Here is an 18,296-nt window from a genome sequence, read left to right on the forward strand (position 1 = left end):
GAGAGCCCTGTCCCCAAGACTGGCTACCCCAACAAGCTTTTCCTTCTGCCTCCAAAAACACCAAGACCCTTTTTTATGTTAAGAGATTAACTGTTAATCACCAGAGAAAAGTAAGGAAGAGCAAGATAAAAAACACTGAGTATTTACAAAAGCTGAAGAACAACTTCTTGAAGTCATTGTCCCTAGTTTCCAACCCCTTTTCATAGCTGGCAAATGGAAACAGGCTATAGCAGAAATGCCATGGGCTCTGTCTCTTACCAGCTGGTGAATTGGGGCAATAGTGCTTGACTTCTTAGGGTCTTGATTTCTCCATTTTTAAGATGGGGATCAAGAGACCCTTGGATTGTACTAAAGGGACTAAATGAGCCCATGTTTGGTAGCACTGCTCCTAAATATGTTTCTTTTCCTTCCCTCAGGCCAGGACTTTCATATTACATTTTATTCATTTATTCATTCCTGTATTTTTATATTTTTACTGGGCTTTTAAAATTGCCAAAATGATACATCCTCCTTGCAACAAATTCAAATCATAAGTAGAAAACAGAAGTTCCCCCAACTTCCCTATCCACTGCCCAGAAATTGTTTCTCTGTATTCTGCCACCTTCTGCCCACTTCATTTTCTCCTTTACTCTGGACTGTAGTCCATTTCCCACTGGATTGAGAGTCCCTCAAGGACAAAACCTGTGTCATAGTCATCTCTGTATCCAACATGCTTGGTATTCCATATGCATTTGTGGAATGAATTGGATTTTCCTAAAAAAGGGGCTAGGAATAATACTGTTGGGGGCCAGGAATGGGAAATGAGGAGGAAGCTTCTAGCCAGTAGTTTTATATATAAAATTGCAGCTAGAAAACTGTTTCATGAAATTGCATTTACCCCTTAATACAATTTCCACTCTAGCCTATGTCTTAAAAAAATGAGGAAAAAAAAAGTCTGCCCTGCACCTAACTAAAGTGATTTCTTGGCTGATCTCCAATTTGAAAAATACTGGCATCGGTCTCATGCATTGCTCATGAGCATCCACTGGAATTCTCTTTGGATGAAACTTAGGAAGACTGGTGGGAGTTTGAATGTTCTCCTTATAAATGATACCCACACCCACAGTGCTTGGCATAATCCACATGAGGCAATAAATCTCAGATCAGTGAGGCAAGTTCCTGATCACTGAATCTTATTGTCTCCCAGCCCTGCCCAGAAAAGGAGACGGCCTTTGAGACCTTCATTCCCAAGTGTCCAGATTTCTACAGGTTTGTCCCAAACAATTGCGCAGGTACCAAATACCTGTAGAGCCTTCAACAAATGGCGAGGCCCAAAGGGCCTTGGGGCCTTATCTCCAACATGAGGGGACTGGGTCTGATCATCAGGTTCTATCCTCATTTAAATTCTCTGATGTGTAATTTTCCTAAGCAATCAAGAGAAGGCAAAGATAAGATCAACAAGATCATGGAGTGCCTGGGTGGCTCAGTCAGTTAAGGGTCCTACTCTGGATTTCGGCTCAGGTAATGATCTCACGGGTTCCTGGGATCGAGCCCTGCATTGGGCTCTGCAATGCCAGTGCACAGCCTGCTTGGGATCCTCTCTTTCCCTCTCTCTCTGCCCCGCCCCCACTCGCCCTCTCGCTCTGTCTCAAAAACAAATAAACATTAAAAAAAAAAAAGAGATCAGGGCCACCTGGGTGGCTCAGTCGGTTGGGCGTCTGATTTTGGCTCAGGTCATGATCTCATGGTTTGTGGGTTCAAGCCCCACGTTGGGCTCTGTGTGGACATCTCAGAGCCTGGAGCCTGCTTCAGATTCTGTGTCTCCCTCTCTCTCTCTGCCACACCCCAGCTTGTGCTTCTCTTTCTCTCTCTCTCTCAAAACTAAATAAACATTTAAAAAAAAAAAAAGATCAACAGGATTAGATGTAGTGGGCATCTGTTGCTCTGAGCTGTCCAGCTTCCTGTCCCCTTCTTCAGGGAACAGTACTCCCTATTCTCTGGGGCCCTGTCCCACCTCCTTTCGCATGGATTCTACTGGAGACAGACAACTGACCAGGCCTGTACAAAGTACCTCAGGCCATAACAATTGACACCTAGGGTGGACAGGATACCAAGAAGCTTTAATCAGGAGTCTGCTGTAGGCTTTCATATGGGGAGAGAGTCCCTAACTGGAGATCACAGTTTCTGCTCCCTGGACTTGGAGTGGGGAAGGGCCTTGGTCAGTCCTCAGTTCTCCAATCACTGTAGCCAGTTTTGGAGAGGGGAAGTGTTTGTGGATGTGTGGATGTGTCAAGCGAAGTGGGTCATGTGCTGGTTCTAGGATACTTCCCTCTTCATTTTCAGGATCAAACTTCTCCAATATTGGGGCCTGGTAGGGCAAGAGGGGAAGAAAGAGAATTTGTCTTTTCTTAATCTCCCATAGTTTGAAACCTTCCCCTCTGCCCCCGACTTTGTGGTTGTTGCCACTTGACTGAATGTTGTTTGTGTCCAGTTGTTGGTTTCTGGTAGTAGAAAGTTCACCTCAGCCCTTGTTGGGACTCCTCCCCTCCAGCTTCTTGCCGTTGAGATACACTTTGCCTGTCAGGCAGCCCCTCTTGAATGAGTCCACCCAGTGGTTGCAGTATAGACCACCCAGGGCAAAATAGTAAGTCTACTGCCTAAGCAGAGGTCTAATTGTGGAATAAGATGCCAGTCTCTCTTCTTGCAGGACCCTCCGAATTTTCTTTTTCTTTTTTTTTTCCCTTCAAGTTTTCTTAGAGCATCTCCTTCGCTTGACTTTGACAGGTATGTTAGTTACCTATTGCCGCATAACAAATGCAGAACTTAGTGGCCTAAAATAATAATCACTTATTATGTCATAGTTTCTGTGGGTCAGGAACTGGGAAGCGGTTTAGCTGGGTGGTTCTGGCTCAGAGTTTCTCACAAATTGAAGTCAAGATGTTGGCTGGGGCTGAGGTCATCTGAAGGCTTGGTTGGGGCTAGAAGATTCACCTCCAAGCTCACTTACATGGATGCTGGCAGGAGGACTTCGTTCTTTGTCCCATGGACCTCTCCATTGGGCTATTTACAACATGGTAGCTGGCTTTGCCTGTAATACGTGATTTGAGATGGAAGCCATAATGTCTTTTATGGCCTAGCCTTAGAAATGACGTACCACCACATCTTCCATATCCTATTGGTCATATGGACCAAAATTGATACACGACGGGAAAGTACCCTACAGGAGCAGGTGGCAGGGGTCAGTGGGGACCGTTTGGAAGCTGGCTATCACAGTAGGTGAGGGAAAGTCCTCTCTACTGAACACTAATCAGCTGACAAACTTCCTCCGACCCTGACCCCCAACTGCTCTTCTTAAATATTGGGAATTTGGTCTTACTGGGATGATGGTTAGGATCAGAGGGCCCATTCTCTGCTTGGATTTCCAGTAGATGCATAAACCCAGTACCACCAAAATTAAAATATCTGTCCTCCAAAACATATATCTCTCATGATTTCCCTCCTATCAGTATATGACGATTCCATCTTTCCAGCTGCTGTAGCCAGAAAATCTTGGAATTATCCTTTTTTCCTCTGCTTCCTTTATACCTCTATCAGATCGATCAATAAATCTGTTAACTGTACCTTGAAAATACATCTAAAATCCAGCTACCTCTCCTCACTTCTGCTGCCACCACCCAGGCCCCAGGCACCTTCCTTGCTCACTTGGATTACCAATATACTTGGTCTCCTTGCTTCTGCCCTTTCCTCCCTACAGTTTTTTCTCAAGCCAGCAGCAGAGTGATTCTGTAAAACACTTAAATGATAAACCCCCTCTGATCAAAACCTTCCAGAGACTCCCAGTTTCTTTAAAAAAATTTTTTAATGTTTATTTATTTTTCAGAGACAGAGACAGAGAGACAGACAGAGTGCGAGTGGGTGAGGGGCAAAGAGAGAGGGAGACACAGAATCTGAAGCAGGCCCCAGGCTCTGAGCTGTCAGCACAGGGCCTAATGCAGGGCTTGAACTCACAAACTGCCAGATCATGACCTGAGCTGAAATCAAGAGTCAGATTCTCAACCGACTGAGCCACCCAGGTGCCCCTTTTGTTAAGTAATCTCTACACCCAACATGGGGCTTGAATTCATGACCCAGAGATCAACTGTCTTATGCTTTTCTGACTGAACCAGCCAGGCGCCCTCACTCCTTTCTTCATTTAAATATTTATAGCAATTGTTTGAGGTAGGTGTTACTATCATTCTCCTTCTACAGATAGAAAACTGGGTCCCAAAGAGGTTAAATAACTTGCTCAAGGTCATACAAGATCAATAAGATCAAAAGAGCCAAGAATTGAAACGTAAACCTGTCTAGGTTTGCATTCCAAGCTGTCATTCTCATTGAGAAACATTGAAACCAAGGAACATCATAAAAGTCTTCATGATTTTTTAGAATATAGAAATCTTTTTACAGCCATGTATGAGTCTAGTTGTTTAAAGAAATACCAAGTGGAATATGATTTAAAGAAATATAATCATATTGTTTAAGAATTTTATTTTAAAAAAAATTTTTTTTCAACGTTTTTTATTTTATTTTTGGGACAGAGAGAGACAGAGCATGAACGGGGGAGGGGCAGAGAGAGAGGGAGACACAGAATCGGAAACAGGCTCCAGGCTCCGAGCCATCAGCCCAGAGCCTGACGCGGGGCTCGAACTCACGGACCGCGAGATCGTGACCTGGCTGAAGTTGGACGCTTAACCGACTGCGCCACCCAGGCGCCCCTGTTTAAGAATTTTAAAAAATTGTTTATTTCTGAGAGAGGGAGAGTGTGAGTGGGAGAGGGGCAGAGAGAGAGGGAGACAGAGGATCTGAAGCAGGCTCTGCACTAACAGCAGAGAGCCCGATGCAGGGCTTGAACTCACTAACGGTGAGATCATGACCTGAGCTGAAATCAAGAGTCTGGTGCTTAACCAACTGAGCCACCCAGGCACCTCTACAATCATATTTTTGCAGTTGGACTCCTTATGCATTAATCTCAGTTTTTATCCGTCAGTATTTGGTCTAACCTTGACTTCTTGGTTTTTTCCCTAGAGCTAATAACCCTCAGTCTGACTTTTGGAAGTAGCCATCATCTGGTTGGCTCAGGACTTCGGGCCAGGTTAACTTCCAAGATAGCTTCCCTGGTTCACATGGCTCCCACCCATCCTGAAGAGCCTGCAGTTTCTTACAGCAATGGGTGCTGCTTGCTGCAGAGCATGGGAATTTCCAACCTCATTCACCCCCTCCCTTGGCTTCTATCATAGCTGTAGATCAGCTGTCCCCTTGCACTTCCCCACTCATCCAGCATCCGGAGAGCTCAGGGCTCCTGTCTGTTCATCTTCCACAGGCAGAAGGTGAATGAGGAAAATTATACCCACCAAAGACTTTTATTTTTTTAGTTGTTTGACCTTTGAAGATACAGCATATCCTATTTCTAATTATAAGCCCCAGTGATAAGATTTACACATTATACACTTCTACTCTGCCTGCCCCCCAAGATCCCTGAGGAATATTCTCACATCAGTCAGTAGTTTCTATTCCATTTATAAATCAATTTCCAGTACATTTACTTTCTTCTAAAGGGACCAAATCCAGGGGCCCCTGGGTGCCTCAATCGGCTAAGCATCCAACTTGGCTCAGGTCATGGTCTCGAGGTTAGTAAGTTCAAGACCCACACTGAGGTCTCTGCTGTCAGCACAGAACCTGCTTTGGATGCTCTGTCTCCCTCTCTCTCTGCCCCTCCCCTGTTTGCATGTGCTCCCAAGCACGCACTCTCTCTCTCTCTCTCTCAAAAATAAATAAAAATTGGGGCACCTGGATGGCTCAGTCATTTGAGCGTCCGACTTTGGCTCAGGTCATGATCTCATGGCTTGTGGGTTCAAAACCCAGGTCGGAGTCTAGCTCAGAACCTGGAGCTTGCCTCAGATTTTGTGTCTCCCTCTCTTTCTGCCCCTCCCCACCCACACTCTCTCAAAAATAAACATTAAAACAATTAAAATAAATAAGTAAATAAACATTAAACAAAATAAAAATAAAGGGACCAAATCTCCTTTCCTAGAACACATTTCAGGACACAAGTAGACAAGCCATAACAAAACTTTATAAACAATAGTGATTTGTGTACTTATAGAACTCTTTAGAGTCTGCAGTGCGCATGTTCATCCTTTATACATTTTTTCATTTAATGCTCTCAACAACCCAGTGTGGTAGGTTTCATCACCCAGTTTACAGATAGAGAATTTGAGGCTAAGAGAGATTGTGTCATTTGCTTCAGGTCATAAGGTAGAGGTAGATCTCAAAACGGCAGATGTTTTCATTCCAACTCCACATGCCAGAGTTCTCCCTCCTTCCCACCCTCTTCCTGCAATTTTTAGTGAATCTTATGTCCCAACTTACCTGTGACAAGCAGGTATCTGGATGCCTCGAGACAGTCCCTAATTCATTTGCCCCTTCGTAGAGCTACCACAGATATGAGATCTGGTCCTCAGGATATTGATTTTTATCAATTCACTGATGGGTAAACACATTGGGGAGCGTAAGTCATACTGACTCAAGTGTTATGAAGTAATGAAGTGATAAAGCCAAATACTAATTTCTTAATTAACATATGAACATATTAGTACTAGCAATATAATAATATGCTAATACTAATTTCCTAATATGCTGAGAAATTAAATAGTTAATATACTGAGAAATTCTAAGAGAGCTAGAATGTTAAGTGGGAAGTCGTTATGAATATGTTAGGAGAGTAGGCTTGATTTTTTTTTTTAATTTTTTTTTTTAACGTTTATTTATTTTTGAGACAGAGAGAGACAGAGCATGAATGGGGGAGGGGCAGAGAGAGAGGGAGACACAGAATCAGAAGCAGGCTCCAGGCTCTGAGCCATCAGCCCAGAGCCCGACGCGGGGCTCGAACTCACGGACCGTGAGATCGTGACCTGAGCTGAAGTCGGACGCCCAACCGACTGAGCCACCCAGGCAGAGTAGGCTTGATTTTAACCAACACAGGATACTTAGAAATACTCTCTCCCTGGACAGAATTGATAGACTCAGACATATTTTCATCCATTGACTGTTCTTTTTCCAGATTGCAGACTCCTCTCTCTTTTTAGTTATGACATTATATTGGATGGGTCACAATGAACTTCACAGATTACAGTTAATTACAGTTTTCATTCCCTGGAGGAAATTTAGAAAACACCACAAATGCATACCCAGCACATTTTGTAATCATCTCCAAGGGAGACTTTAAAAAGTTTTTTTTTTTTTTTATTATGGCAACTCTCAAACATACATAAAGGTGGAGGGAATCCCCATATACCCATAACCCAGCTTCAACATTTATCAAGATTTTTTTGCTTTTTTTCATCTATCCTACCCTCTCCTCAGTACACACACAATCTTCCTCCAAAGAATTTTTTTCTTTTTTTTTTAATGTTTATTTATTTTTGAGAGAGAGAGAGAGAGACAGAGCGTGAGTGGCAGAGAGGCAGAGAGAGAGGGAGACACAGAATCTGAAGCAGGCAGAGCCTGATTTGGGGCTCGGACTCACAAACTGCGAGACCATGACCTGAGCCGAAGAAGTCGGACACTTAACTGACTGAGCCACCCAGGAACCTCTCCTTTTTTCTTTTTTTAAAGTAATCTCTAAGCCCAGCATGGCTCACACTCACAATGCAGAGGTCTACAGTTACTTGTTCTTTATTTATTTTTTAAAAAAATTTTTTAATGTTTATTTTTGAGACAGAGAGAGACAGAACATGAACGGGGGAGGGACAGAGAGAGAGGGAGACACAGAATCGGAAACAGGCTCCAGGCTCCGAGCCATCAGCCCAGAGCCTGACGCGGGGCTCGAACTCACGGACCGTGAGATCGTGACCTGAGCTGAAGTCGGACGCTTAACCGACTGAGCCACCCAGGCGCCCCTAGTTACTTGTTCTTTAAAGCAAATCTCAAAATCCTACCTCTAAATTGAGGTGCTGCACCCTGTTTAAAATTTATGAACTGAGTACAGATGTCCTAATCGTAAAGTGAGGTAATGCCCACCTTGCCCACCACACCAAGTCAACGTGAGGTCAAAATGAGATACTGGATGTGAAAGGGTTGTAATTCTGGAAGTTGGCTGCATATCACATTCCCTGGGGAGAGATTTTCAAAACCAAATCCCTGGGCCCTACCCTAGATTTACCAATGAGGTGTTTGGGAGTTGAACCGAATCATCTGTGTATGCCCAAAGCACTCCGGGCTATTTAATTGTGGCTTATTGGGAGACTAGAATTTGTAAGTTGCCACCGGAAAGTAGTTGGCTAGTTTGTGTTAGAGCTACTGTCCCCTTCTGTGCTCTAGGTCTGCTTGGAGAACTGGAGGTATGGGATGGGGGTGGGGGTGGGCGGGGTGGGAATGGAGACTGAGTTGGGGAGGAAAGGAGCTGGGGCAGGGGTGGGACTGGGTTAACTGCCATCCTAGAGCTGATGATGGACCTAATTCCAAATCCTTACCTGGATATCTGAGCAGGGAAGAGTGGTCTACCTGGCTTTGGGAGGGTTGATGTTAGGCCCTGCTTTGGGTCCTAGGTTTTGGGTGGGAGTGGATTTAAATAGAATGGGAAGGTTAAAAAGGGAAGGGCAGGGGGGAGAGGAAAGAATGGGGCCAAGAGGCTGCCTTGGAGCCTCCGACATGGGGTGGAGGTAGGGGCATCAGGTTTCAAGGGGCTCCTAAGTGGAGGTATCTCTTTGGCTTTGAAGACAAGGAAGTGGAGGAATCATCATCCAGAACTCCTAGAATATACAACTCACATTGTCTGTGAATGCCCCCACGCTGGAGGTATACAGCCCTAGATCATGGGAGATGATTCTGTGGAGAAAAAGAGAGCATTAAGCATCTAAAAGATGGTCAAGACCTGACCTGGCTACAAGAAGGTGCCTCTACATGTGTGTAGCGTGGTGTTGGAGGGAGACATGGCTCCTTTTTCTGTTTCCCTGAACCTCCTCTCACCACCTTGACAGTATTGAATTTTATATGAACCCTGTACTTCTAGAAACCAGCTACAGTCAAAAAATCCCCTCACCCTTTTGTGTCCCTTCTCATCCCATTTTGAGTCCTGAGAAATAGCTAACTTCAACTTCAAAGGACTATCCTGTTCTAGAATATTCTGAGATAAGACCCATTTTTGCCTTCCTTCCTCAGTGACTCAGATAAAACCCTTTCTATCCTTCCTCATGATGATTCCCTTGTTTACCTGCCTCTATGAAACACCAGGCCCCTTTCCTTTTCTTTGATATGTTCCTTACTAATGAGCATTTTCCTTATTGCAACAGTTTGAAGAAAATCATCTGAATTATTGTCCTGTGTATTTTGTCTTTGACACACTCTCCTTTATTTCCCTTTTCTTCATCACAGTGAATTTTACAATAAGATATGCTGAGATACTCTATCCAAAATCCAGTAGAGGGGCACCTGGGTGACTTAGTTGGTTAAGCGTCCAACTTCAGCTCAGGTCATGATCTTGTGGTCTGTGAGTTTGAGCCCTGTGTCGGGCCTCTGTGCTGACAGCTCAGAGCCTGGAGCCTGCTTCGGGTTCTGTGTCTCCCTCTCTTTCTGCCCTTCCCACACTTGCACTCTGTCTCTCTCAAAAATAAACATTAAAAAAATCCGGTAGATAGGTCACACAGCAATGTAAATGTATTTACTGCCTCTGAACTGTATACTTAAAAGTGGTTAAAATTGGTAAATTTTATTTTACGTATATTTATTACAATAAAACAATTCCAACTGACAGAAATATAATGGAAATAATTTTATTCAAAACAGTTGGAATTCCTACTACGTGCTGGGTGATGGGTTAGGAAATGGGGAAGCAGGTAGGGCGTATGATAGGAAATGAGTAAGATCTGCTTCCTGTGGTCCAGGAGCTCCCAGCCTTGCCAGGGAGACAAACACATAATTTGCTAATTGAGCCACATAATTCAGGGTGACACATTGTAATAGACGTGTGTACAGGCTAATTTGAGTCAAGTTGAAGGGCATTGAATGCTACATTAAGGCATTTGGATTTTATCCTATGATAATTGATATCCATGAATGGTTTTAAAGCTAGGGTATGACACCAATAGATTCACTGCAATTCCTTATATCTTATCACCAAATAGCTACTTTGTGTGGAGTCTATAAATGATCAGTGGTTGTAACAGTTTTTTGGGTTTTGTTTTGTTTTTTTAGGCTTTATTTTTAAGTAATCTCTACACCCAAGCGGGGCTCAAATTCACAACCCCACTATCAAGTATCACGTGTTCCACCGATGCAGCCAGCCAGTGCCCCGATGGTTGTGACAGTTTTAATTTTAAATATTAAATATCAAACAGGCTTACATTCATGTTTCTCTTATTAAATATATTTATATTCAGGAAAGAGAGAATTAACTTTGGTTAAGTTTGTTGGGAAGACGGAGACAGAACTGGTGAGTGCTCTGTAAGAAATGTGCTTGGGGAACATTGAGAGCTCAGAGTGGGGCAACTGCCACTGCCTGAGGAAGTCAGGGAAAGCCTCTAGGAGGAAGTGGGCTGTGGAAAAGGAGATGGAAGAGGGAAAGCTGGCAGATATAGATGAAGAAAGGAAGCTGTGGGTAATAACGCCAGAGAAGGGTGGCAGAGGGCTTTGTTTGCCAAGTTGAGGGGCTTGAATCTTTTCCCCACAGGTGATGGGAACCAACAAGGGCTCCGTTAATAATAATGATGATGATGATATAGTGCTTACTACATGCCAGCCACTGCTCTAAGAGCTTTACCAGTATCAACTCATTTAACCCTGACATTCAGGAAATGGCATGGCTAGATGGTTTACTTGGGGGACCATGTGGATGATGGTGACCAGAATAACAGTTGTGGTTTGGGAGACAGACAAAGCAGGGGATGAAAAGGATGTGATGGCTTTGTGAAATAATTAGGAATAAAATAATCAGGACTTGATTATTTATTGGTTGGGTGATGGAAATGGTGAGGAAAAGGTGGGAAGCTGGATGACCCTCACTCTGTTTTTTTCTTTTTTTTTTAATGTTGATTTATTTTTGAGAGAGAGAGAGAGAGAGAGAGAAAGAGAGAGAGAGAGAGGCAGAGAGGGAGACAGAATCTGAAGCAGGTTCCAGGCTCTGAGCTGTCAGCACAGGGCCCAATGCAGGGCTTGAACTCATGGACTGTAAGATTATGACCTGAGCCGAAGTCGTATGCTTCACAGACTGAGCCACTCAGGCACCCTACTTTTTTTTTTTTTTAATGTTTATTTTTGAGAGAGGAGCGGAGAGAATGAGTGGAGCAGGGGCAGAGAGAAAGGGAGAGAGAATCTGAAGCAGGATCCACACTGTCAGCACAGACCCAGATGTGGGGCTTGAACTCATGAACTGTGAGATCACGACCTGAGCTGAACTCACAAACCATGCCATCATGACCTGAGCCAAAATTAAGTCAGACGCTCAACCAACTGAGTCACCCAGGTGCCCCTGAACCTCATTCTTTTTGTTTCAGGTCCTGTGTGTCCTGCTGTGCCACCCAGGTAAAGGATTGATAATCCTGTTCCATTTCTTAGAAGACTCACTACAGTCCTTCAGTACTTCCTACTCCTCTATGAGTTATTTAGGAGTTGTTTAAGGGGCCTGGAGCCGACTTCAGATTCCATGTCTCCCTCTCTCTCTGCCCTCCCCTGCTCACACTCTGTCTCTGTTAAAAAATAATAATAAACATTAAACAATTTTTTTAAAGGAGTTGTTTAATTTCCAAATATTTGAGGATTTCCCAGAAATCTTTCAGTTGTTATTTCTAGCTTAATTCCATCATGATGGAACATCCTTTGTGTGCTTTCATTTCTTCTAAATTTGTGGAGGTGTTTGTTTTGTTTTGCCCAGGCTATCTTGGTAAATGTTTCTTTTGCACTTGAAGAGAATGTGTCTTTTGCTGTTGTTGAGTGGAGTTTCTATAAATGTCATCAGGTCAAGTTCTTTGTTGTGTTCAAGTCTTTTATAAATTTGATAGTTTTCCTAATAATTGCCCAGTTACAGTAATTGTGGATTTGTCTATTTCTCCTTTCAGTTTTACATCCTGACGGATAACTCCGCATAGACACGAAGGTACTATGGCAGAGAGGATAGAACGTCTGTGTGAAACTGGGAGAAACATTTTATCTCTTTAAATTTACTCTAGAATGCTGAGACAAAATGGAAATCACTACGTATCCCAGCAGGCCTAGTGGACCGCAGGACAAACGCCAATAAGGGAATCCAGGCATTAGGCCACTCCCCCTCCCTAGGTTGGCAAGGCAACTGATCTCGAAGCCAGCCAATCGGTGAGATGCTCACCTGCGGGGGCGGGGGCTCGACGAGAGCCAATGGGAGGCGGGGCAGATGGTTCTCTGGGCTAATGGCTTGGGCAACGGGGCGGGCTTTTAATGAAGGGACGGCAGTGGGAAAGATGGCGGCGACTCTGGGACCCTCTGGGTGGTGGCAACGGTGGCGGCGGCGTTTGTCGGCTTGGAATGGGTCCAGGATGTTGCTCCTTCTCCTTTTGTTGGGGTCTGGGCAGGGGCCACGGCAAGTCGGGGCGGGTCAAACCTTCGAGTACTTGAAACGGGAACACTCGCTGTCGAAGCCCTACCAGGGTGAGGCACCCCGGGCGAGGTGGTCGTGCACGGGGAGGGCTTCCGGACTTGAGCTCATCGGTAGAGACCGGGGTGGTGAAAGGCTTCGTGGCCCTAAGGAAACTGCCGGCGGTGGGTGGGGGCCCACGAGGACTTCGCCGCGTTTGGGAACCACGGGTCGCAAGGGCAGGGGTCAGCTCCCCTCCTCCCCCGACCCTGTTTTGGAAGTTTACAGCAGGTCAAAGCCGGGCTCGGATGCCACAAGCGCTAGGCCTGGACAAAGGGGAGTTCGAAAGGAGGAATGTGGGAAGGATGGAACTGCAAATGGTGGAAAGTGATTGAAGGCCACTAGCAAAGAGCAGGTCTCCGGATGGAGTTGTAGATGTGCTAGAAATAAAGCAGGAGGCAGAACTAGGGTAGAACTTGGCTGGACTGAGAAAGAAGATAAAATTCTGTTGCCGGTTAAAACACCTGTTCTCCAGTCCAGGAGCCCTGTTGATCAAAGAGGCTGGTTAGCTTTGCTCTGTTTGGGGCTCATAGACTTTTAGGCACAGCTCATCAACCAAAAGATTTATATAGTTAAGTTACAAAGAAGACCAAATCAGTGCAGAAACACAAGTCTGTTTCCCCACTGGAGTGTGGGACAGCAGACAAAAACTCAAAGTGCAAGTGTGTACACGGCCGGCCGCTAAGAGTGATCATTTATGCACTCAGCAGATGCTTCAGGTGCCTCATTGGTGCTGTCTCACACAAAAATTATCACTTTCATGAGGTGTATAGCCTGAGGTCCTGGGAGCAGTACCTTCACACTTCAATTGTTTAAAGAAATAATGTGATTAAGCGCCAGAGGCCTGAGGGTCAAGCTCTTTTTGGTAGAATTGGGGAAATTTTTTTCTTTTATGGTGCTAAAGTTTACTTAAGTATAAAATGGGAGGAATGGGTTTGAGCTGTGGTTTTTGCGGCATGGACAAAGTGATAGCTGTGATGTCTTCACCTGAGAAGGGCTTTGTGAAAAGGAAGCTGTCAAGGTGGTAAGGATTTGAGATTTATGAGTGACAGAGGTAGGAGATTGAGTGTCGGGAAAGGGAGCAAAAGATGATGACTCCAGCTTTAGGATGGTCCTTGGTGGTTTCTGAATGGGTTGGTGCTGAAGAGTATGAACTGATCTACTTCCTCCCTGTAGGTGTGGGCACAGGCAGTTCCTCACTGTGGAATCTGATGGGCAATGCCATGGTGATGACCCAATATATCCGCCTTACCCCAGATATGCAAAGTAAACAGGGTGCCCTGTGGAACCGGGTGGTAAGAATCTTTCTCCCTCCTGTGTCATTGACCCACAAAGTCCTAAAAAGTTCACCAGTGGCATATTGACTTAATTTTACTGTCTATCCCCAGGGTTCTGTCTTCTGTGGATTTCAGGATTTTTTCAGAGAATATGATGACCTTCATAATGGTATCAGATATGTAGGGAAATGCTCTTGATTGCCCCAGTTATAGGAAATAATCCATTTTGATTCTGTTTTCTGAAGTATCTTTAATTCCCTATTGACCTGATAGTATTACTTCTTGGAGGTTAATAACTCACATTTAGTTACTTTGTAAAGTAGAAGACTGCTCTTTTAAATTTATCCTAAATTTCATCCCAGGATTCGCCCTTGCAATTTCACTTTGAAGAGTTTAATTTTAAATTTTATTTTCATGTGAAAGCCACTTTGAGCCCTTGGTCTTTTTTTTTTTTTTTTTTTTTTTTGGTCCTTCTCTGGACCTTTTCTAGCTACATTGTCTTCCTTGAGGTATGGTGGCAAGAGGTGAATGAAGTATTTCTGGTGTGGCTGCACTGTGATTTTGTATAAGTGTAAGATGATGCTTTCTTTTTGCTTTCCAGGGCTCTTTCTAAGTCTTTTACAACCCCTTTACTCTTGGGAATGACCTTGGCATCCTTTAATACTTTCTCTTGGGTTCTCATAAGCTAAGAACTTACTTTTTCATGTTTTTTTTTTTTTCCATTGATTATAGATAAGTGAACCTCAGAAAAAAGAACTATCTCTTTTCCCTGTTCATTTTACGTGGCAAAGAATTCTAACAGAGCAGAGGGTTAAGAGAAGTTTCTACACGAGCTGTTTGCACAAGCTGGCCTCTTAACCCAGACTGTAGTGTTGCTCTTGTTCTTGGACAGAGTGCAGGGTGGTGTGTTCTGGTAGAAGAAGCAAAAGGCTGGCAGTTGACAGCCTTGATTGGGTTTTAGATCTAGCTGTATCACAGATCCACTGTGAGCCCTTGGCTGTTACTTAATTCTGTTTTCAGTTTCTCCATCTGCCAAATGAGCTTCATAATACCTTCTACATGCCCACTAGGGTTATTGGGAGAATAAAATAAGACAATAGATATGAAAAAGCCTTAGAAAGTTAAGATGGTTACAGAAATGTGCCCTGTTACATTATGTATCTGTTACATGTAAGTTTCATTGATGAGGTCTCTGGGTTACTAAATGATTATGTCTAGAGCTTGATACTTTGCTGCTGTCTTGCTAGCTGCTTCTACATAACTCTTTTAGCAGCCGTTCTAGTTTAGGATCTAGTTATATTGCCCTTTTTCAGATTCTCTGATACTGTGGGTTGTTGTTGTTGTTGTTGTTATCATCTATCAGAATGAGCTTTGGGGTTGTTTCTGAGTTATTTGAATAGGATGTGTTTGTTTGAACAGTGGTCCTCAAATTTGGCTGTCCATTGGAGTTGATGCCTGTGGTCATGGGAATTTTTAAAAACTCCCTAGGTGAATCTAATGTATAGACAAGTTTCAGAACCAGTGCTAGACATACCCCTGAGCAAAAAGTGTGTGGCACTGTGCTAGAGGAGACCGAGGATAAGTAGCAGACACCTCTTGGCTCAGTGTGAACTTCTCTGGCCCTGCCCTTGTCCCAGGGGGATAATACCCACTGGCTATGGGGGAGCTTCCTGGCACTGAATTTCACTCTTGTCTTGATATCTAAGTGCAAGAACAGAAAGAGGAGAACACAGAATGACAACACAGGGACTGGGATCATCAGGGTAGGGTAAGCTATTGGAGTTACAGGGTTCTTTGGTGAATTCAGAAGTAACCTCACCCCTTTCATTTGACTGTGTATTCCTAATACTAACACTTTTGGAAGATTTCCCAGAAATTAAAAATGAATACTAAAAATGATCTAGCAGTATGTTGCTCAAGAGCCAGAACAATCTATTTGGAGAGACTCTGCCTGAACCCTGCTGGTCTATCTGCTCCTCCGTCCTTTCTTTCTTCATAGTGACCTTTAATTAGGAGCCTCTCTAAACCAGATACCTACTCTGCTTTCTCTTGAAAGTGTTCAACTATTTAGAGCACTTAACCATCCACTTACTTCCTTCTGCATTTTTGCAAGCTTTTGGTACATAATTCAAGAAAAAACAAAATAAACCCCAAGAAACACAGGAGTCTGATTAGTACCCACCTCCATGTTTCCACCAAAAGCTGTCCCTGTGATGGGGATGGTGGTCTCCTTTGGTGCATTTATGCCTCTTGACCATGGGCATGATGTTTTGGGAGACTGTAACTTACTCCTTCTTGGGGAATTCTGGCTTGCCCCTCAGCTTGGCATAAGGACAAGTCTAGCTAATTAGGGTTGTTCACATATCTGCTAATTAGTCCTGAAAACCTTTGTATAATGGCTTCGCTTTTTTTATTTTCTGTAATGAATGAAGCTTTGACCTTTCTTGAAATCCAGGCTTTTTAGAATCTTTCTGTCAGAGGTGTGAGTTCAAGTTGCAAATGAGTGTCACTTCAGCCACCTGTACTCTATAGGCTGAGATGCTTTGCTGTAGGATCACAGTAGTCTAACTTGGCAGTCTCTTGTCTTTTCCAACTTTGAGTACTATCCTGTTTCTATTAGGAGATACTGAGGATAATTGGGAGGTTTATTCACTTTCCATATTAAATATCGTATACAGTTGACAGCTCAACCTGTTTAATTTTAGCACTTAGCAAGTCATAGATTTCAGTTTCAACCCTTCACCTCATGTTACCTTCATTTGTGTTTTCCCAGTCTCTAGACTGCTGGCGAGGGCTTTGAGGGGTTCCACATTTCACACTCTTCATTGATTCCAGTGTCTTTTTCTCCTCAGCCATGTTTCCTGAGAGACTGGGAGTTGCAGGTGCACTTCAGAATCCATGGACAAGGGAAGAAGAATCTGCATGGGGATGGCTTGGCAATCTGGTACACAAAGGATCGGATGCAGCCAGGTATTGGGACCCTGGGTTGCTCTTGTGTGGGGTGCGACAGGCCTGCTTTCTCACATGCCCTCTTTTGGAGAAGGGTATGTGCCCACAGTGCCAGTAGTTTGCCACTCCCTTGATGTCTGTGGATAAAGACTGGCCTATCTAGTCTCTAGAATGGGGTCTGACTCCTAGTAAAGCAGTTGAACTTGACTCATCCTGGGACAATTTCTTGCTTATTAGTTCCTTCTGGTTTCCCTTTGAGGCCACGTGGCCTGTTGGCCGGGTGAAAGTGCTGGCTTTCCAGAGCACTGCCGATTGGGTGAGCTGATTTCTTCCGAGCATGTGCATTGTATGATCTTAGAACTCCTTGAGTCAGGAGTTGTGTGGGAGCCATTGCTCCAAGGACATGGCAAACTCAACCTGATTTGACCTGATCTCTTTTGCAACAAGAAGTGGAATTTGGGAATTCAGCTCTCTCTCAGGGGCATAGTTGTCACCAAGCGTTCGTGAAGCAGAATTCTTTAGGGGCGCCTTAGCAACCAGTTTGGACCAGGGAGCAGCTGTGGTGCTAAACAACGTTGCAGTGGCCTTCTCTCTTCCCCTGCCTTCAATACCAAACAGCTACAGATTTTGTTGGGTGCTTGTTACAGGCCATGCACTTTTGCTGAGTGCTTTTACATATGTTTTCTCTTCTTAAAAAGAGGCCTGGGAGTCAGTCATTTGAATTTTACTTTTTCCTCCATCATAGTGATATATTATTCCTTTATCAACTCTTGGCTTTATTTCATTGTTCATCATCTCTTCTCTCTCTCTAGGGCCTGTGTTTGGAAACATGGACAAATTTGTGGGGCTGGGAGTATTTGTAGACACGTACCCCAATGAGGAGAAGCAGCAAGAGGTAAATGGCAAGTGTCAGAGCTTAGGTCAGCTGCACTGACATCACAGTCCTTTGCCTCAGGGATGTCCGTGATGGAACAGGGGATAGAATATGAGGGGTTTGGTTCTGTTTCCTTCATCTATTGAATTTGAAAAGTTAATATCCTTGTCAGCATTTTCTAGAAAGAATTGTTTATGGTACACAGACCTTTGGGAATGACTGTCGTGATTGGGGGCTTTTTCTTTAGTGTTAACATTGTTCTCTTGTGCACGTTAGGTAGCTGCTGGAATTGAGCCTGCTTGGCTGGTTGGTGATTTGGCTACTAGGCCGGCACCAGAGCCAGCTGAATTTATATAACCCAGCTCCCCTGACTTAATAGATCACCACTTTACTCTCTTCTGCAGCTTGCTCATTCTTTCGAGCATCCTTTTCTTCTTCCTGTTTTTAGGCCTGAACAGCAATTCTGCTCTCCTGTAGGAAAGGTGGTAAAAGGAAATTGATGGAGTCCTAGCATTTCATTGCAATCCAGTATCTGGCTTTTGGCAAAAGCTTCTTGCTTTTTGTTGGCTGACCCTAG

General features: G+C 44.0%; 1 protein-coding gene across 4 annotated transcripts in view; it reads left to right on the plus strand.

The window, feature by feature from the left end:
* The first annotated feature begins 11,212 nt into the window (after positions 1–11,212).
* LMAN2L (lectin, mannose binding 2 like) overlaps positions 11,213–18,296 on the plus strand; it is a 30,767-nt gene continuing 23,683 nt past the window's right edge. Inside the window, exons 1-4 of one of the 4 annotated variants that reach the window (XM_049651424.1) lie at positions 12,368–12,633; positions 13,796–13,914; positions 16,749–16,866; positions 17,658–17,740. In XM_049651424.1, the coding sequence (XP_049507381.1) occupies positions 12,396–12,633; positions 13,796–13,914; positions 16,749–16,866; positions 17,658–17,740 (558 nt within the window). In that variant the 5' untranslated portion in view covers positions 12,368–12,395. Of the gene's footprint in view, positions 11,536–11,749; positions 12,322–12,367; positions 12,634–13,795; positions 13,915–16,748; positions 16,867–17,657; positions 17,741–18,296 lie in introns of those variants that run through there. The other 3 variants (XM_049651428.1, XM_049651425.1, XM_049651427.1) reach the window with 3 other exon arrangements.

The sequence above is a fragment of the Panthera uncia genome, assembly GCF_023721935.1.
Source record: "Panthera uncia isolate 11264 chromosome A3 unlocalized genomic scaffold, Puncia_PCG_1.0 HiC_scaffold_11, whole genome shotgun sequence".
In the NCBI taxonomy this organism is placed as follows: domain Eukaryota; kingdom Metazoa; phylum Chordata; class Mammalia; order Carnivora; family Felidae; genus Panthera; species Panthera uncia.